This window comes from Passer domesticus, chromosome 4, assembly GCF_036417665.1.
Source record: "Passer domesticus isolate bPasDom1 chromosome 4, bPasDom1.hap1, whole genome shotgun sequence".
Lineage (NCBI taxonomy): Eukaryota > Metazoa > Chordata > Aves > Passeriformes > Passeridae > Passer > Passer domesticus.
Window position 1 is genome coordinate 57,185,167 of NC_087477.1, and position 21,466 is coordinate 57,206,632.

Genomic DNA, 21,466 nt, shown 5'->3' on the forward strand with positions numbered 1-21,466 from the left:
CTTCTTTTATGCAATACCTCTCCTATGAAACCCAGAGGAATGCCTATTATGTTCAGTGTAGCCATTGAAGATTTTTTGTGGGTCTCTCAGCTGATCTCATCTTTCCAGAAAACTAAAAATCAAGACATCTCTTGTGAATTAAGCCATGCTTAAAAAAAGAGCACACAATGTGGTATCTCCCCCATTTAAGGCAATACTCTGCACGAGAGAAGCAGCAAGTGCAGCGTTGTTTAAAACTCATGCAAATAGATACCTCTGCACTGATCCTACTACACTCAGCAGCGGATATACAGTAACACTGCTTCACACTAACCTCTGTTTTAGGGGATATAAAACATCACTTTTGGCCAATAAGCACAGTACATAACTCCAACACCACATAAAGCTTCGGTATGAGAGGGAGCCTATCAGTTTGCAATGTTTGTAGAAAAGAATATAGAAGTATTCAGCATTTAAGCACATAGATCACTTTAAAACACTGAAAGTGACAAAAAAAATCTACTGATTCTGTCCATGTCTGAAAAATTCTTAACTTACGTTTTTGGAGGCAAGGAAGCTCATGCCCTTTGCCACCTGGTAAGAAAAGCTTAGGAGATCTTCTACATCTAAAGCAAGATCATCATCTTCTGGCATCGAAAGGGTAACATCCTGATCAGTGTAGGATCCTACACAACGTAAACAACAACAGCTTTTGAGTTAAGCAAGTGTAATCATGGAGAAATCACGTAGAGTTGTTTTGACATTAAACAAAACAGTAATTTTAGTAAGTACTAGTCTAGAATCACATAAATAGCCCATCAGCAAAAAGTAAAAAATAATCCTTATACTCCATTTAAGTGTGAAGAAATACAGGACACTGTAATTGAGCATATTGTTTTTTCAATCCTTCTCACATCAATTACTGAGTTTTAAGTATCCTCATTCAGAAAAGACAAATATGCTAAAACTGAGCAAATCCATGAAGCCTGTCTTCCTGCACTCCCATCAGCAAAGAGAATTCCTTGTCACTGAACTCACCAGACTTCACAGGTCGTTTTTTGTCAGCCTTTGGTGGGACTGCATATGACACTCCTGGTTTCATGTCCATGTACTCATTGGCAACATCACTATAGAGGCAGCAGAACAAAAGAAATATAGTTTAGTGGAAAAGATCTCAAAAGCTATCCAAACAAAAAACCAACATCAGATCAACCTTCTGAATAATTGACTTACAGATGATCAGTTCACTGGAAATTCATGGGTGTGTAAAAAAAAAAATGAGGAAATGCCTGTACAGAAAAAGAGGCTTGTTGGCACAGTTAATAGTACACCTCAAAGTTTGGAGTTTGGCTCAGGTGAGCAAACAAAACCATTCACATAAATACTGTTTATACACACTTCATTCTCTTTATATGAACATCCAGATGTTTCACAGGATCTGTTTAGTGCTTCCTTTTTCTGCTTAGGCCAAATTCTACCACACTATTTCAGCAGCTCAATTGGCAATTGAAATGCAGAAGAAAAATGGTAAAAAATGTTAAATTCAGAAATTCCCAAGTTCCATAGGGGATTCATATGTATTTCAAAAAATCAGCCAAGGCTTGGGACAGCCATCTGCTAGATCCTTTTAAGTTTAAATTTTCTTATTGCTATTTCTTTTTCTTATTGCTATTTCTTTTTCTTATTGCTATTTCTATTGCAATTTTCTTATTGCTACATTTCAATGTACAGATTTTCATACTATAGGGTTTCTAAATATACAGTTAGGCACCTTTAGAAATGATGGATGTACTTTGGCATTTTTCACTTCATTACCATTAGAATTCTTATACTTCCTTAGCCTGAAACATCTGTTTAGTTTAAGAACAATAAATGCAGCCACAGAGCTAACATGGGAAGGAGCAATGAGATCACCAATAGCTTTAGCTACCACCAGGAACACATCTGACATATTCAGCAGCAGTAAATACTAACCCAAGAATCTTGTAAATACTATGCTGTTAATAACTCAATTTACAATTTGCAGTTTGTAAACTCAATTTACAATAACTCAATATGCTTAAACAGCAAAATCCCTTCACTGAACAGAGGGCACACCTCCAATGGCAAATCACAGCCCTACGTTCACCACCCCAGTGGTCCCAACCTCTCTGGGGCATCCCCAGCTACCCATTTATTGCCATGGCACAAACAGCTTCACCAGTACTATGCCTTGCTGGGATAAAGAACTCTTCCAGCTCCTTGGGTCTGCCTGCTCCTGTCGTGACTGCCAACACAAAGTAATGGGCCCACTGGGGCAATAAAAAGACTAAAATTTAGCACGGGCAGGTATTTTAATAGCCCCTAGGTTTTGGTAAGCTGTCTCTCACTTTGCAAACGGAAGGAAATCTGCTTGGAAACGCCCTTGGAAAGAACTCTGGGATGGTATATAAAACACAGCAGTTAAAAATATACAGGAGAATTAAGTACAAGAGCAATCTCAGAATCATGACACAGGTTGCTTCACCACAAACTGCAGTGAGCTGCCAGTGGCAGCCTGCTGCTGACATTTTAAGACACCGGTTTGATTTTTTAAAAAGTAATTTCTGAAGGTAAGAATTTGAGAGAACTCAGGGTATTAACAGCCTGACATTGGGGAAATTGCCATTAGAACTCCAAAATAAACACTACCAAAGTTTACTAACAACAAACACAAATATGTACAAAAATTGGAGCCAAGGAGGTGCATGAAATAACGGCAGAAAATTTGATAAAGAACGTAAACAAAGACTGCATACAATCCACTCTGTATATAATGACACTGTTAGAATAAACCACCCCCTGAACAAATAGCCTCTTAATTAAATTGTTTTCTTGTGCAGCTGAGAATCTTCAAAGCCTGCTGCATTAAATGTTTCTCCACACCTCTTATCCCTAATAAACTTTGATTTCTCTTCCTTCCCAATCTTCTAAAAACACAAGCACATTACAGCAGGTCATACTTACGCTGCAGGCTCTGACTGATGCAAAAGGTTCTCATAAACAGCTGCATCTGCATGTTCTTCATGTTTTGGACAAATAAATGAATCTCGTTTCCGTCTCAGAAAATTTAAAAGATCACCATAACAGCAATATTCTGTAATGACCAGAGTGGGACCTGCAGAAGTATGTAAGGTTTGAAAAGCTGGTGAGCATTGTTTTTAAAGCAGAAAATCGTACATAAAGCTAGCATTCAGTGAAGCACACAGGCTGGACTACTAAAAAAATCACACTGTCTAGCACTGTCTAGACTTGAAAAGTTACAGAAAAGTAACCCAGCATCTTCCCTTTCACAGATGAACAACTATGGTCCAGCTAAAGCTGTGTCCCAATTAATGTTCAGCCCCTCAACAGCATTGCATTGTATAAAAATTAAACAAATAAGTCTTTTTCTCTTTTTTCATGTGATAATGTTTCTGGCCAGACACATCTGTTTGATTTTGCTCACTTCCTGAAGGAAGTTATTTGTTCCAACGTTAAGAGTAACTCAAGCTTCAAACATTAATCCTTTTGATTCACTTCTGTTTACAGTAGAGCTTCACACTCCTTCAGTAATGTTTTGGAAATGATGTAGAGTGTTATATTCTGCAGTATAATAGGAAAAATCATTCAAACAGAACAGCCTGCTGTGACAGAAAACTACATTGCACAAGGTCTTAGAATATTAAAATGAAATCAGAAAAGGGAATCAAGTCATCTTCAGCATGGATGTTTATAGATCAAATATATGTCTTTTGAGTCCAGCTATGGACCTTGAATATGTAATTACAATGTATGTTATTTCATCTCTGAGTTTACTCTCTACCATCATTTCCTAACCTCACTGGTTTATTTTCATTTTTCTGCAGTTAAAAAGTATAGTTTATACAATAGCAAAAGAAGTGTTTGTAGTGTGATTTTCTTACAGACATCACATTTTTTTCCACTGAGAGAGACATGCATTCGGGCCAGTGAATCGACTTAGCTGGATGCTTGAACAAAAATTTTTAATCTTATTTTTAAATCATTAATTGTGAGAAATGTTTTGCCTTTGTCTAAAATGATGAATTTTACAAGCTCCTTTTCTTTGAAAAATGTGTAAGAATCAATACCATCTTTCATATTAAAATATATACAAATTAAAAATATAGGTTTCTATCAGTCTATTGACACTTCAGGAGGTTTTGTAGCTGTAAGTTTTGTAGTTTTATTGTGTAAGAAAAAAAACTTATGAAGTTAATACTAAATATAAAACATTATGGTTGTGTAATGCTTCTTTTGGAAAATTACTTTTCTCAGCTTTCTGCTGCTGAGAATTTGTACTTTTAGCGTAGCCTTAACAGATACACTTATAGTTTAAACAGAAGGCTGCAGAAGGCTGGAAGACTAGACAAGACAAGCTTGTTGACTTCACCTTGGATACCAATACGGAACTAGTTCTCATTAATGAGGAACAGTGTGGTGGAGGTAAAAATTTATACCATACATTTTGTCATCTCTCAAGAAGAAAGCACCCAACGGTTCACAAGAAAGAGAATAAAAGAAACCTTCCTGTTTAGCTGCAGCCACACTGGTCTTACTACTGGTTTTACAATGAGCCTAAAATCTATATTCAGTAAATCACAGGTGATAATCATGACGATCTGCAACCTAAGCATGAAATGTACAATTTTAAGATTAAATGTATCATTTCTACACTTAGAGCTGCACCTTGGATTCTTCCTCAAAAAGTTCATCCTCCTGGCAATTAAAAAAGAACAGAAATAATCAGTAATCTGTAGATAACCCCACCTCCAATAGTGCAAGCTCCAAGCAGATTCACGATATTAATGTGGTTTCCAAGGTAACTCAGCACTTTGAGCTCTGACATCAAGGCCTCTCTCTCCGTTAAATGGGCACTCGCTGCAAGGCAAAGCACAGCGCTCAGAACGTAACACACCAACCAGATGGGAGAGAGAAATCATGGTGTAGTATACTACAGCAACTTACTTTTCAACATCTTTACTGCTACTGTCATAGCAGCATCAGACTTAAATAAACCATAAGCAGTGGCTTCAACAACTTTCCCAAAAGCTCCAGCACCAAGGGTTTTACCTAATAAAGCAAACAAAATACTCTGTAACAACTTTGAGTACTTCCTCCTGTAGGGCTCAACATTTTATTTTTTTATATCAAGGAAGCTATTGCAGACATGCCTGCTTGCCTTTTGTCCCAAGGCAAGAATGAGCAATTATCACTATCTGCATTGTTGTGCAACATCTTTGTGACAAAACCCTGCTGTGTTTGACCAAAGTCTCATATGAGACCTGAAGGTTCCACCTTGCAGATGAAGTTAAATAAATCTAAACTAACCAAAACTCAAACGGTTTCTAGGAAATTCCCATTTGTGATCATAAGGAAGTTGCGTGGGATCTATGTAAACATAGTTGTTTCCATTTATTTCTTCAACCACTTTCCACTGAACTTCATACTTGGGTTTCTGGAAAAGAAAGAGAATGGCTGTTACTACTGAAGACTCAACAAGTAGCTCACAGACTTTTTTAATTCAGGAAAAGGTGTTTCTAATTTTACCTGCAAATATATGTACACCAGGATCATGACTATGATGCACATCAGTCCTGCAGCAACTCCAAATGCAGTTAGTAAAGGTGTGAAAAGGGTATGTGTACGGATTTGCTCTGAAAAGAAACAGAGAATTCTCCTAAAAATACTGAACAAGAAAAACTAAATTAAAAAGATGCAGGTGAAAACCTTTCCTTGTCTCTTCTTTGTGAAATACAGTTTGGGGTTTTGACTTTCCTAGATGTGCTTCAAGTGTACCAGAATGTCTTTCCTGAATGAGCTGTGGGAGATGGAGCTGGCACAGAAACCATGCAGTTTGATGCCTTCGGAGTCTCAGCTTCATTAATTCAGGAGGTTTGGCACTAAGATCAGTTAATGCAAAGGGTTTGCATGATCTCAATCAAGTTAGGTTAAAGAAAGAAGCTTTTATCTGAAGTTCCAATTTCTTCTCCACCCCTTTGCCCCCCACCGAGGTATGATCACTACAGCACAGTCTTTACAAGGAGAGATTGTGCCAAGTAGTGAAGAAATATCATTCTACTACAACCCATCTGCCCCAGATCTGGCGTATTTGTTTGTATGTCATATCTGGGTGTAATAGAAAAAAAAAGAAGCAGAACATTTGGTTTTGCAAAGATGAGCACAGCTTTACAAACACATTTCAAATCATCTATGTTCTAGTGGGTTTTTCTTCTCCCCCACAAACCTACAAATACCACTACAAAACTCATAAGCCCTTTTGCAGTATGTTGTTGTTACTTCTTTTATAGCAGCAGGACACTTGGGCTCCGGGCAAGTTGGAGACAGCATTTTTCCTGAGACATTGTAAAAACTTAAAATAAAATGCAATCTTTCTTTGAAAAAAGAAGTGATTGCCTAAATAGTCAAAACAGAAAAACAGGAAAACAAAAGGGAGAGGGGGGGGGAAAGCCAGGGTAATGCTGTAGGTGGTTTTCCTCTGTGCTGCACAGACAAAAGAAACCCACCTACCTACTGCACTGCAGAACAGGTGCCATAAAAAGATAGTACCAAAATAGTAATTGAAAAATTAAAGCAACACTTTAATTTAAAGGCAGAACATGCAATGTAGTATGTTATCATGTGATCAGCCACAGTACTGCAAACCTTTTTACAGCTAAACCACTTAAAATCCTTTTCCAGAAAGAGTCACACACCACCCACGTTTTGTGGACGTTACCTTTAATAGCAAAGTTGAAGAAAGCAGAGCTCCTGTCCCCGTTGCTGGAGGCCTCACAGCACACGGTGCCGGTGCTCCTGAACATGCTGGCGTTAATGGTGCTTTCAACCAGGACTCGTTCAAATGACGGCGCTGATGAATTGGTGTAACCAATCTTGACATCCATGGGGGACAGTGTTGGTGAATCAAAACACCTGGAGAGACAATACTAACAGTTATCTGCAATGGATTGCTACCTTAAGTGCCCGACCAACAGAGAACTGAACAACTCCGGTCAACAAAAGGATTCAGCTGCAGATCTTAACCCTGAAACAGCCTCCTCATGGTGACTCATGGTCTTGTATGTAGTGGGAGAAATGGATACACACACTTAGACTGGCCCAACTGGAGACCACGATGTCTTTGCATTTGCTTTTGGTTAGACAGACCTACAGGGTTTTATACCATTCAACATACATTTTCGATTTAATTGTCAAGCAGTTGTCTCTCACCCACTTCTGAAAATGTTCCCCAAACATCATCTTATTACAGCACAAAAGAAGTTCATGATATACATAAACACCATTAAGCTTATATGCAGTCAGAAAATAGCCAGTTCTTTTCTCTCAAGATGTTACTTCTCCTTCATATGTCACACATTTACTACATGAGCACACATTTAAGATTTTGAAAAAGGTACTATTTGAAACCATTAAGGAAATATCAATTATTTTTACATAAATTTTAGCCACAATAGTTTTATTTAGGTATAAAACAAATTTAAATTACAGCGGTGGGAAGGAGACCCATTAATTGCTAGTATGATGTCTATAACCATGGGGGAAGTCAAACCTTAAAACTTGCTTCACAAATGCTCACTCACTTCACAGTGAAACTCTACAATCTTCTTAGAAACACCTGGTTTTAAAAACATCCAACTTCATTCATAACACTGGACTTGTTTACTTGTCATACGTTTCATGTGAACAGAAATCTAATTACATTATGTCTGGAAAAATTACTTCACCACACAATAAAACAAATGGTAACAGCCATATTCGCAAGTGATTCTGTGATTGCCATTCTGTGAAATTGCATATAGAACATGTGCCATTTGGGGCCAAGCTGATAAAAGCCATAGCTAGCTTGCAGCAGAAACTTTGGCTTTTACTTTTACACAGCGAAAGCGTTGGTTACTCCCCTTTCAAGGTCAGAATACAAAGGAGAAAAATGAAATGTATCCCTGGATTCCCACAAAATACTGCAAATAATGCAATGCCAAAAAGAATGAAAACCACAATGCAACATTTGAATGTAACTATTATCAAGTAATTTCATTTTATTATTTTGTAATTAGCAATTGGATGTGTTGCACCTAAAACAACCTTTGGAGACTCTTGTTTACTTAACTTACCTCTGCTCAGTTCCTGGGCAAAAATACCAGTATATGGTAGGGGCTGGGAATCCAGCTGCTACACACTGGAGAACACCATTGCTAAGTATATCCAGAGTGAGAATCTCAGGCTTTGCTGCAATAAAGAAAAGCAATAGTCATTCACTAGGGGAACACAGAATGTACACTGCTATTTGCTCTTCACACCAGCAACCTGTGTGCCTCATAATCCATGGAATCACTCAGGTGAGCAAGACCCTCTTATGCTCAAGGATGTCTGGGTCTGAACTGGTGTCCTGCAAAAAATCTAACATCTGTGAAAATATTAGCTCTTACACTGAATGCTTGGGCTGGACATTAGAAGAATACCTTGTCTCCCCTGAGTATCTGATTTGATGAAAGATCCTAAACCACCAAAGCCAAGAGCTTAAACAACCCAAAGTGTGTCCTTGGAACAACAGTAAAGTTCCCATTCCTGCACAGCATGACTTTACCCATCTGTAAAAAGGACAGTTTCTCCTCAGTTAAAAGTGTACTAAATCTGTCAAACCACATCCTTCTTACATCTGTGCATTCAGTATTACCACTGCAGCCAGGAAAGGAACTACAAGGCAAAGCAACCAGTGCAGACCTCCCAACAGAGGACATACATCCCTCTAAGATACTGAACTGCCCAACTGCCTGATTCTCTGAAACATTGCAGGTAGAGGAAGCCAACACTGGGCTAAACATACTAGCTTTCCAAATGAGAATTTGTGATTGCTCTGTTACTTTAGAAAGCAATTAATCCAGCCAATGCCTTCTGTCACATCCTGCACAGGAGTTAGTCCTGCACTTGGTTTAGAAGCCCCAGGAACCAGTGCAGTCAGGCAGGAAACCAGTGCAGTCAGGTGGACTTCAGAGTCATTAGTCCAATGTCATAGGCTTCAGCCAAGAGTACCACCAACACAGCAAGGTTTTTTTCCTGATGAAACTGAAACCTTACTTCCCTTAACAACCTTAGCTTCCTTGCAAAATCACCTAAACAGAAGTTAATGAAAGAAACTACAAAAGACTACATTGCAATGATTCTGCTCACCTGACAGATACAAGTTAAGAGCCCATTATCAGTTACTATGACTTTACAGAAATGTAAGATGAACTCCTAATTCTAGAAAGTAGTGAAGCTGTATAGGCTACGGTGGGAAAACATAGATTTATTTCAGATGAAACCCATGTACAAAGACTGCGCAGCGTTAGTTTTTAATGGATATTCTACTCTCTGATTAAATTAGAGTCAACAAAGCACACGTATATTCTCAATCACATACCACCTCCTCGTGACTCATGTTACAGGAACCGAATGTTCTTTCATTTCTAAATCCGCATGTTGTGTTTTATACAAAATACCAAGAACCAAACATTGTTGCAAAATGTTGAGACTGATTTTCAGCATTACTCATTTGGTGAGGAACTTTCTGAGAGTACACAGCATCTCCCCCAGCCTCAGTGCTCACAGAACACATGTAATTCACATTTCTGAAATTCCAATCAAAATGGCTGCATTGTGGAATTGTAATTAGCTAAACTACAACCCATGTGCTAGTTGTTCAGGTATATGCTGTGTTTTAGGCAACATTACAGCACAATGTAACTCAAGAAATGAGAGAACTCAGAAGTCATAAGAGGCATCTGTGCATTAAGCCATGGAAAAACACTGGGCCAGAGCTGGTCTCCATGTAACATCTGAAGCTGAGTGAGGGAGATGAAAATGCTCATATTAGGCTCTTTCCACTATAAAAACCCAGCGCAATAAAAGCCTGTCTACCTGGCCACGAGCCCACATGGACTCACCCTGCCAGAGTGAGGAGATGAGAGGCTATGCAGCCCAGGCAGAGTGGTCCAGCCTTGCTGCCACGGGAAGCTGAGCTGCAGCAGCCTCTGAGAAGTGCTGACCTACGAGCAGCTCTGCTGTCATGTGCCTAGTGAAGCATTTTGATGTGGCAATTAGCACGATCAGCCTCTCCCCACCAGCACTGAGGGCTCCCAAGCCTCTCTGGCTCAGAGATATTAAGGGATGCATTTCACTTGAGGCAGCAAAGAGCCCCACAGCAGTACCCAAGGGGACTGAGACGGCTGCTACTGCAATCGCCACCGGCTGCTCCTTTGCCAGCTCAGGCCACGCGTCTCAGCACCCGCAGCCCTTGCTGGCAGCCAGAGCACCTTCCTCAACCACCAGTGTAGGTACTTCAGGAGATGCTGGAGCAAACACGGACTGGCTTTCACAAACAGATGCCAAGCTGTCACCACGCATCTTCTTTTTAAAAAGGATTTTACTGTGCTAGATTCTATGACTTGCACTGCCCAATTACCCCTCCTGCTATCAGACTCCTAATGACTAGATGTTGCTAACTGTTCTGACTTTAACCCCTTAAATATTTAACATTTTATTACATTGCTCAGCATATATACATACTGCCTCCTGTAATCAGGCATTAAATGTCTTAAACTTCTAATTTCACTAAGTTTATTAATTGCTTTTCAGCTTTTATTAATGTTGATTCTGAATGTATCAAAGATGACTTATAAGAGGTCACTCCTATTTTAATTCAATGTTCTGTATAACAAAATTCTGCATTTAATTGCTTTCTATTGCCAATTTCCCTTCCTTCATTGTTAATGAAGTAAATGTCTAAAAAGTAACACTTAATAGGTATTGTCAGTCATCCCAGTCAAAAAGAGAGTTTTTTTCCTGCTGGATCTACATTTTCTGGATTGCAACAAATCTTTTTACAATATAATGGTGATTCCTCATTGTTCACTGCATAGTCCAATGACAGGAAAACAAGTGAGCTTGGCTTCATGGGATCTATATTACCATGACCAGTTTTCTCTTTGCAGCAGGAGCACTAACTACAAAGACAGTATCTTGTTGACTATAATTAAGCTGAGATATTATTTTGCACTAAATTCAGTTTCTAGTTAATTGCTAGATACACAATACTTTGCCACTCTGGAGATTTCTTAATTGTAATTGAGTACAGTATGCTGCTTGTCAAGCTGTAATTTTCTTTTTGGCTCCTAATTTTAGAGCTGCTTACCTCTATACATTTATTATGAATTACTACACTATTTTAAAAGCAATTTAGTATTGTTTCAGATTAGCATATGCAATTGCTAAATATGTTTAAATCCAAGTCAAGTACTTCTGCACTGGATTTGTCATGTCTTTTAGCAAATGCTTCAGAATCAGTATTTGTTTATGTGAAGACATTCTCCTGATTATGAATCCTGTTTTACCTGTTTGATTATTTTCTACTGATTACATGCCCAAGCCAGACATGTAAACATCACAAGCTACATCTAAGCAATTTATGCAAAATCCCTGACAACAATGTCAGGTGAGGATACACCATTAGCTCAGGATCTGACCCACCCACATATGACTCACCTTTGGCAGTTACTCTCCTATGTCAAATAATACGATACATTGTCATGCAGTTTGTGTTTCACAGCTAAATGATGAGCATTTTACAAGCCAGCGAAAACTCCTTTTCTAGGGGTTGTTGTTGTTAAAAACAACCCCTAGAAAGACCAATCTATTAATCTCTCTTTTTCAAAATGAAAAAATGTTTACAGGAGCTTAGTCAAAATGCCAAATGAAACTTTCAAGTGCATCAAATCCAATTGTTTCAGCCACGACTGCAATCCATTCAGGGCCACAGTGCAGGATAGTGTGGGCTCTATGAGACTGCTTAAGTGTCCTCACAGCATCCTAAGACTGCTCTTACAAGACCAGTAGTTGAAGAAAGAAGGAAACAGACTGGAATGCTGCCAGTTGTAGGGACAAGCCATTCAGAAGAACAGAAGCGTCTATGTTCCCTCTTGCCTTGTTCATTCCACTTCTCTGTTCTCTCTTCCTGGTCTGGTTTCCTAACCATGAGCCACAGGGATTTTCAGCTTTTATTAGGTAGCACATGCCTCAAAAGAGGCAACATGGAGATCTGCATTGAGAACAGACACCTGATGATGCCAAAACTGTGAGACAGTGTTTTTTTAGTTCTTGTGCCCAGACTATAAGCAACCTGCAATTTCTCTCATTCCTTCAGAGAAATTAAAACTTCTGGCTCAACATTTTGCTCCATTAATCTTTTAAACACTAGAAGTATCCCTCATGACTGTGACCCATGCTCACTCACTGAGACAAAGGACATCTGAGTCACCAGTACCCTTATCTCAGAAATCAGAGCTAGGAAAGGTACATAGAAGGTACAATGCAAGTGTCAACATTCATAGATGAAGGAAGAAATACCATGTTCTGAAAGGAGTCCAAGTGATATCTCTAGATCCAAACTACATCACTACTAATAGAGATGCTACAAATGTTGATCTTCAATGATAAATGAGAAGAATTCAGAAATTAACAGCAAGGACTTGATGCATTTGTGGAAGTCTTGACAACCCTCTGCATAAAACTATGCCTGAAAAAGGACACGCTGCTAAAGCACAGCAGCAACACAAAACTGCATTTGCAGCACAATCACTTACTTTCAATACAGTTCCTCCTGCTGGTCTCAAAGTCCCTCTTGGTTTAATTTTCCTTAAGCCTGGCCTTTAGCAGCAGCCAGTATCTGTCAGCTGAGCACATGAAATGCTCTAAGAGGATGGTTCTGCTAAGCACAGGGTTTTCTGAAGGTTTCAGTGAATTAATTTTGAAATTTAGCTTTTGTCTTGAAGAATGCTATTTGGAACTGAGGCCAGTGCTCTGTCTTAATAAGCATGTCCCAAAGATGACAACAAACACATTTGTAAAGCTATGCAGATTTCTTTAAAACAATGGTGATTTATACTATTATACAGAAGTACTTAGATGCCAAAAGGCATCTAAATGTGAGTAATTCTGACAAGCTTTCAAACTCTGCATCCAACTCAAACAAATTAAGGACAATTAAAAGCTTAACTTGGTTGCCAAAAATGCAAATTATAATCCCTGTGTATCCTGCTCCACCTCAGATTATAAAAGGTTTATGATACATACTTATTTTTGAGACCATGTTTCCAGGTGCTGCAGGTTTTTCTGTATAAACAACCTAGCTGCTCTCTGGTAATCTCTGGAATACATTCGCTAGAATATAAGGTCATGCTGGATAGTAGGTGGATTTGTGTGAGTACTCTGCACTTTTATATCTTGACATTTAGTTTTCCAGCATGTGCTTCACTTCAGAAAGCCTCTCATATGCTGAACAACACTGTGACATCTTGTGCATACATTATGTTGTATAAAATACAATGACTATGATAATGAAATATTTCAGACTGTTCACTTTACTTACTTTTCACATAGACATTAAATGTTACAGAGGAGCTGGCATCAGAGTTGGACACAAAAAATGTGTAAATGCCTCCTTCTGTTCCTTTTAATCGTGTAAGGTGAAGTTCACTTGTGTAACTGCAAAGAAAAAATTTAAGCATTACTTAAGACACACAACTTTCTCTGAACAGGCAACTGCTGCATGAAAAATAAGGATGGAATTTTCTGCAGACATCATCCATACAAACACTCCTATCTTACATTAGGATTGCCATTGCACTTCCAACATCCAGAAGTTTGGCCACTTCTAACACCCAGATGTGTGCCTGCGTGGCAGCTGAGCCTCAGGCTCAGACCGTGCATGCATCACCACCTGCTCCTCTTCTCACTGAGGAAGGAACACAGACTCTCAACCTAGGCCACATGTTCTAGGTGCTTCACTGGATTTTTGGAAGACAAGGGATCAGGAGAGAACAGTGCCCAGTAGAAATAAAAGTATAAGCTTTTTTCCAGAGCACTGGGATCTGCTGTGGCAGTGAAGAGAGTTTCTGCACACAACCAGCCTTAATTCTCTTTTTTGCTTATTGGACAGGAATGGAGGTGAGTCGTGAGCAAACAGCATGCTGGTCCTCAGATGGTGCGGCTAGCTCGATGCTATTCCAAATGCAGGTCGGCAGACTGCACCAGTTACTGTAGCAAGCCACACGTGCTACATCTTGTATAGTCACAGTTTTCTCACCATCCCCATTTTCCTCTTCCCAGAGCAGACCCTAGTCTGCTGTTCCAGAGTGAAATCGACACTACAGCCACGCACATTACCTGTTATTGCCCACAGTCTTGAACTTGACATCATGGTCTGAGGAATTCTGCAATGTTTCATTCATGTACATCCAGACTTCTTCCTTTGGTTTTGGATATGCCTCATATTCAACCGTTAAGTTTCCATTTTGTCCTGCATTTATATCTATTGTGGTATTCATTGTTGCAAACAAACGGATAAATCCTTTAGCTGATGGTCGTAAGAGGAGAAGAAAAACAATTTCAGGGCCATTTAGAAGTTTGTGAGTACTCTAACCACACTCACATGACTTCAAGATCAGTGATCAAACATCAAAATGTGAAACAGGAGACCTCATCTGCAAAGCAGTACTTAAACCCTCACCTGCCAAAACTAACATTACTAGCCACATATAACATGAGGCACAGAACTTGAAACAGCCTTGAGTGCCTTAGCACCAATAATTCCATCTTCTGGTGACAAATACCTTCTATAAGCATTTGGAAAAATGCAAGCATATGTTTGACTCTACTCAGGTATTTCTATTTTTCAAAAAAATTGACTTGCTAACTGTCTGGTGCGAAAGAAACATTATGAGAAAAGCACACTAAAATCATTTATTACAGTATATAAGAGTATTAGAGGCTTCTTTGTCAAGTGTAATTAAGAACAACATTACAAATGAAGCTATTAAAAGCTGTAATTAGAGAAAAATGTGCTAAGTCCACAGGCCTGGATACCAATCATCTTAAACTAAGGCATTTCTGTACATCTGCTGCTGGGTCTTAATCTTTCATTTGGCAGATACCATTTATCACTGCACAATTCCGTTCCAAAATATCATGTCTAACAACATCCTTGCTGTAGTGGTTTTAATTTCATTAATAAACTCGTCAGATTGAGGATTCACTTTAAAAAGACAAGTTTTTAGTCCTATTACAGAAATTCATAAGGGAATCATCAGTTTGACAGGCAGATTGCAATTACAAGGAAACACATTTACTGAGAGCTTGAATTTAGACCTAAAGTCAATCTCAGAGCTCTGCTTCTTCCCACTTTCTAGTAATCAAACTGCCGTGGCCAGCTGGGCACCCGAGCTTGGGAAAGCCAGAGCCAGTGGGGCTTGGTGAAAGCATATGGATCTGCCAGAGCGCTTGACAGATGCTTTGAAGAGGAAAGGATGAAGTAAATTCACAGCAGGCAGGTATGCTCTAAAATGGTCTCCATCATTAGAAAAGAGGAAAAAATTTCAAATCTGAAAACTGAAGGTTTGCAGTTCCTTGGCAGTGCTTTTTTCAGTTTTCTGTATAAACACAGGATTCCCTACGCGAGCTATATTCAAAATCAGACTCAACTCCCATCAAATAAAATTTTATTATAATGCTATCAGTCCCTGTAATGCAGTTCTAGTACCTTCTACAGTTACATTACCTGATAGAAAAAGCAATTAGGAATTTTACAAAAAAAATACACATTATTGCTTGTAAAACTTCTGGCTAATGTTAAAGCCACAGTGATTTAGTATCTATTGCAATCCCAGATCTCTATGCACACACCATGCACCACTTCCCATGACCCTGGGAGCTGGCACAGTTCAGGTAAACATAGTCAGTTTGACAATAAATAGTGAAAGGTATCCAAAAGTTGAAGCTTATTTAAGTCAAATTTGAGAGGGTGGAGAGAGAAAACTATCTCAGAAAGGAAAGATTCCACCTTTTCTCTGGCATTATTTATTAAATACAAACTTTATATTTTACTAAAGAAAAATTTTATTTCCTACTTTTTATAATTCCATGCTTTATTTTAAACCCCAGACTTTCCAAAGTCAATCCTTTTTAAAGCTACATTTGCATATGTAGTAGTACTAAGAATTTCTGTAGTGAAGAACTTCCCTCCTCTTATAATAAAAGCTTTCACATTGATCCCCTTGGGGAGAAGATTTTCTTTCATACTTCACACTGTTTCATCTTTTACATATGAATGTAGTCTCTCCTGTAAAAAAATGAGGAAAACATCCCTTTCATTGTGAGCCCTACCCCCTCAACCAGCACAGCAAGGTTAAGGGCACTCAAACCTCTGCCTGTTTGCTGAAGGTCTGACCCACACAGGTCAAACACTTCTGTTTTCTTTACGTTACCAGGGAAAGCAAAACAAGCAGTGTGGCTGGAGTGTGTGTCTGTGCAACAGAAAAACGGATTTGAAAAGGAAAAAAAGAATCCAGGCTACACTTCCCTTAGTTACTACACCCTTGAATGGAACTGAAACAGTAGTAGCAACTACACAGACCAGAATGATCTTATTAACTATACCAATATGTCCTTAATTGTACTCAATTTATCAAATGAGTAGGTTTCAGCAGCTTTAAAATTCAAAAGGCACTGTGTGTCACCCAAGTTAATATATAGCAGACTCTAAACACATCTGTTATTAAACAAGAGGAGGAAGGGAGTTTGCTCACTGTTTAGGGACACGATCCAAAACATGTAGAAGTGATGGATAGTGGCTTTAACAAGCGGGTGACCTCTGGAACAATTTCATGCACCAGGATGTTGCTCAGAGCATTATTTTAAATAGAGGTACAACAACGGCTTGTACATAAAAACCATTGACACACCGTCAGTGAGATTCCCCATGCTTGGAAGGCAGATATTGAAGATGTGCTTTGCCCTTGTGCTGCCAAATCACTTGGGCATAGGGACAGTACCAGGAGCAGATAAACTAGTTTCTTTGTCAAAACGGGTTTAAATTTTAGATTAAACCAGAAGGACGAGACAAACCAGAGGGACAGAAACACTGTTGGGTGGTTGTTCTAGTATCACTTTCCAATAACAAGCAAAGGGTTATAGAAATTAAAGCAGTCATACATACCACAACTTCCTGAGCTATCCTATATTGTACCAGTCAGCAACAACCTTTACAGAAAACCAACTTAACTTGCTGAGGTTTGGGGAAAAGGAGAGAGAAGGAAAGCAAGACTCCCCAGTGTTCTCACTTTTCATCTCCTGCTCTTAGAAATGTTAAGATTTCTATAAGAAGTATTTACCTAGAGCTTTCAAGGTTACTGTGGCATTGGTTTTTCCAAAAGAGTTTTCTGCTTGGCATGTGAATTCTCCAGAATCATTAACTCCCACTGAACGGATGTTCAATGTTAATTTCCTTTCATATCCATAATCACCCAAATTTCTGCTTTTGGTTGTAACAGCCTGTCGGTAAAAAAACAATTAACATCTAAAACACTGTGTATGCATCATCTTTCCTAGATAAATTAAAAATAGAAGTAATTATAACTTTGCCATATTAATATTCATAACTTTAAACCGGAATAGTAAGCCAGCACACAAACCTGTCACTAGAATCTCTCCATGCAAAACAAGTGTGTGATCAGCTGCCTTTGGGAGATAATGTCCTCTCCTAAGCCCTATACCCTCCCCTCCGTCTTTTTTTTTTTTTTCTTCCTCAAGCTCCCTTCTCAGGCAAGAATGTGGAGGGACATGGGGTGGGGTGAATTTGGGACTATGTTCACCTGCCCCAAGAGAGGCAAATGGAGGAGACCAACCCAAGACAAAAAGAGCTAGACCTCTAGCTTCTTTAAATGTACCTATTACCTGATGACAAGGCTGTTGTGCCCAAGGTCAGACACAGCTCATTCAGGCTTGATTTCCAACACTAAGGTGAGTATTGGTGAGAGGGTGAATAACCAACTGAAAGTTTTATTTGCACAAACAGCATTTTTAACTGTAGGGCTTGATGCAAAATGACCACCGAGTCCTGGCTTTCCTAATGCTCAGAAGCTGAAGCTCTTGCATGAAGTCTTTGAATCTCAGAAGTGTAGTTCACCCCTAAAATGATGCCTGAAGTTCAGCAACTCTCTAATGGTTGCAATGCTTCCCAGCAAATCACAAGAGAGGATTTAACATCCTGGGGCTTCATTTTAATCATGTTGCACTATGTCCAAGGCCACAGCATCTCCTGATTGCAGGCATGCTGCAAAGAGCCCTGCTGGCAGCAGGCTATACACAGCATCCTCCCACTGGTACCCACTCTGATTCTTGGTCCACAGCAATATAAATTAATCTTAAAGGAAACTGGAAACTTCATTCTCTTGAATATGCGCAGAAAAAATAAATGCTTTGAGATACCGACTTTAGTCTGTCTGAGAACTTTCGGTATGGTTGGAAAGACTGATAAAATTTACACTGATTAAACCAAATGCAGACCTGGACTTCTTGTGATTTTCTAACTGAATTATTGCAATTCTTGGATGTTCCAAGAGCTTCTAGACAAATTAAAGTTTCTAAATGCCATTTTGATTCCTCTTGACTTATAATAATCACAAGAGAAGTATATTCAGTATGGATGTGCTTGCTAATAACCAGTCTCCTAATTTTCCAAAGTGATGATAACTTCAGATACATGGACAAAGCATTTTGGTTTTTTATTCTCTCATTTATTCAGGACAAAATGTAATTCTGAATCTACTTGAAGATGAAATTTATGCATTCTCTTTCAATACAAAATTTAATTTTATAGTCAGTATTTCAAAGACAGCAGCTCCTACAATTTACTAGAAAGGACAAGAAAGTCAAACTTATTGGGAAAATACTTTCCATGTGGCTTTTACACATTAAATAAGAAGTTATAAAGCACAAAAAAATGAAGGGAAGGCCTCAATTCCATCAGTCTGTAACACAGGAAAGGGAGGGGAATGAGAGAAGAAATGAAATTCTCAGATGAAGGTCCTGAACAGGAACGAAAGCAGATCTGCGTCTCCCAAGCCACCTTCATGTCATTGAGACCTTCTCAACATTCAGAGCTGTGGGGTGGGATTTCTGGAGCAGCAAGCACTTTGCAAGAACAGCTTTGCCAGAGCTGGTGGATTTGCTAAGCACAGCATGCCCAACCCCAGGAACAGGACTCCTGTTTGTTATGTGCCCGAGGAGATGTGATTTATCCAAATACCACAGGAGTCTTCCATATACATGGGCTGAGAATTACGTATTCTAGTCACTAACATTAGCAGTAAAAGATCAGTTAATTAGCATGGGAAAGTATATGGTAGGAGTTACTAAAAAGTCTTCACAAGGGCTTTTAATTAATTTAAATTTCAAGGTACACCCAGAAGATCAAGGAGAATTCTCAAGAACAACCCAATGCCTGCTGCTCATTTCAAAGGCACAGCTGGCAGCACACTGGCTTACCAGGGAAGGGGATCTCTCTGTCCCTTTTCTGCAGAATAGCTGCACTGCCAGTATCAAACTCCTGGAGCACTGAGCCACTCAATAATATAACTTGGTGATGCCAGTCAGTAACTTCATCTATCACTGGCAGACAGAAGCCAGTTCACTGGTTCATTTTTCAGAGCTTTTCCAGTTAGTGAGGCACACCATGTAATTTAAATGAATTAATCATTCCTATGAATGCCTACTACTATTCCTGTCACGCACAACCCCATGCTAATTAGCAGGTATTTTACTGTTAATGATAACAACTAGAATATGTAATTTGCAGTCCATGTGTTGATATTTGCAGCTCCCATTGATTGCAATGTGATGTGTAGGCACTCCACGCTTCCGTATTTAGGAAGCCCAACAGAGGTCACCTAAACTTCACATTGAAGAGCCTAACTTTAATTTCTTTTTGGGAAGAGAAACCCATGCAGATGCTTTTCCTCCCAGCCATCCTCAAGGTCCCAAGACAGTTGCTACCCTCTCACCAGTCTGTGGGATACTGAATCTTTGCAAATGCAACAAATCCAAATCAACACAGCATCAGGTACCCAAAACAAGCATGTGAATGTCTACAGAGAGTCTGTGTACTGTGCTGAGGTACACATGACAGAATTAAAAGAACTTACCTCACTTTTGTGAGAAATCCAACTAGCCTGTACACTGCTGTCCACATCCGTGATTATGCATGTAACTTCAAATTCTTCCCCTTCTTTGAGAAGTTCATAGCTTTTTGATAAGGTGACGACAGGAAGAGTTTTGTGAACTGGAAAACAATTTTGAAGTTTATTACTTTTCATTAGTCTCAGCTCTTCCGGGGGGGATAAAAATCAACAGTCATTAATTAACTTTCCAATAAAATCAAGGCTCTGAGATGTATTCAAAATTTTTAACATATTACACACTTGTTCATTTACAACAAGCACATTTCTGCTTCAACCTTGCTTCAAATTACACTTAAAAGTTAGATAATACTTGTTAGAGCATAGCAACTTGCATGAAGAAACCTGAATGATGTTGAACCATCAATGAGACGATTAATTTTGTGACAGTGATTAAAAAGTAGCACTCTGGAACTGAAAACACGGTGAGGATCAGTCACTGAAGAACAGCAGCCCAGCACTAACTGCAGATTTTAATTACAAAACATTACAGCCAACAGAAAGTGCTGTCTGACAGGTCCCTGAAACGCTGCTGATGGACAGCCTAAGAAGGAGAGGTACAGCTCAAGGAATTCTGCACACCTGTGCCTGAAAGCACCACAACCTCTGCTTACAGCGGTGGCTCACAGTTTGTCACCCAGAAGCAGGTGGTGACATGCAGACATGGGGTAGCTGTATCCTGTTCTGCTTCAGGATGTCTTTTGTCCACAGTCAGGTGAATCGGAGGACTACGTGTCTCCTGCTTCTGCAAAGCTCTTCAACTCTTCCTCTGTTCCCCTCATGGTTTGCTTTTCTATTTTCTTTATCCTTTCTTCAAATTTTCCTCTTTTATTAAACTCCAGTTAACTTTGCTCTAGGGCTTTTACACAGGAAGACAGACTGTGAATGTAGTATGTATCAGACAAGGTCTTCCAGACTCTCCTTCTGCCTCTGACACAACTTCTGTAGTTACCTTAGGTAAATTGTACAAAGCTTAGGAAAACCCCATGCTTCTCAGCCATTCGTACTTTAACAATAACGTTTTCCTCATGTTGCTGAAAGAAGCTACAGAAGAGAGCAAAGAAACATGTTTGCTCTCTTTAGATATAAAGGCTCACACAAAAATCCCCCTCAGCACTCAGCAGTACCCAAGTGACAGAAGGATGCCAGTGCAGAAGGCATTCTGTGTTCTCATCTGCCAGAAACATCTCCGGACATCCCAAAAAAAGCCCTAAGTCCATAAAGCCCCTCATTGTTTTGAGAAGGGCTGTACATAAACACACCCTGTGCTACCATAGCTGCTGTGTGTTTCAGTCCTCCTGCACAGCTCCCTGTTTCATGGACGTCTCTTCGGTCTTTCTGTACCAGAAGCTCACATCTGAGGGTCTGAGTGCTGTGGTTATAACTACAAAATCATTACTCAC

At 39.3% G+C, this 21,466-nt stretch overlaps 1 protein-coding gene across 4 annotated transcripts in view; it reads right to left on the reverse strand.

Annotated features, from left to right (window-relative positions):
- Window positions 1-21,466, reverse strand: part of KIT (KIT proto-oncogene, receptor tyrosine kinase) — a 55,615-nt gene that overhangs the window by 10,282 nt on the left and 23,867 nt on the right. For all 4 annotated transcript variants that reach the window (XM_064418142.1, XM_064418141.1, XM_064418143.1 and 1 more), the window contains 13 exons: window positions 20,031-20,167; window positions 17,220-17,379; window positions 14,218-14,407; window positions 13,421-13,536; window positions 8,130-8,244; window positions 6,737-6,930; window positions 5,548-5,654; window positions 5,329-5,455; window positions 4,966-5,070; window positions 4,768-4,878; window positions 2,965-3,115; window positions 1,018-1,106; window positions 538-665 (listed from right to left, as the gene is read on the reverse strand). In XM_064418142.1, coding sequence (XP_064274212.1) covers window positions 538-665; window positions 1,018-1,106; window positions 2,965-3,115; window positions 4,768-4,878; window positions 4,966-5,070; window positions 5,329-5,455; window positions 5,548-5,654; window positions 6,737-6,930; window positions 8,130-8,244; window positions 13,421-13,536; window positions 14,218-14,407; window positions 17,220-17,379; window positions 20,031-20,167 — 1,730 coding nt within the window. The remainder of the gene's footprint in view (window positions 1-537; window positions 666-1,017; window positions 1,107-2,964; window positions 3,116-4,767; window positions 4,879-4,965; window positions 5,071-5,328; window positions 5,456-5,547; window positions 5,655-6,736; window positions 6,931-8,129; window positions 8,245-13,420; window positions 13,537-14,217; window positions 14,408-17,219; window positions 17,380-20,030; window positions 20,168-21,466) is intronic.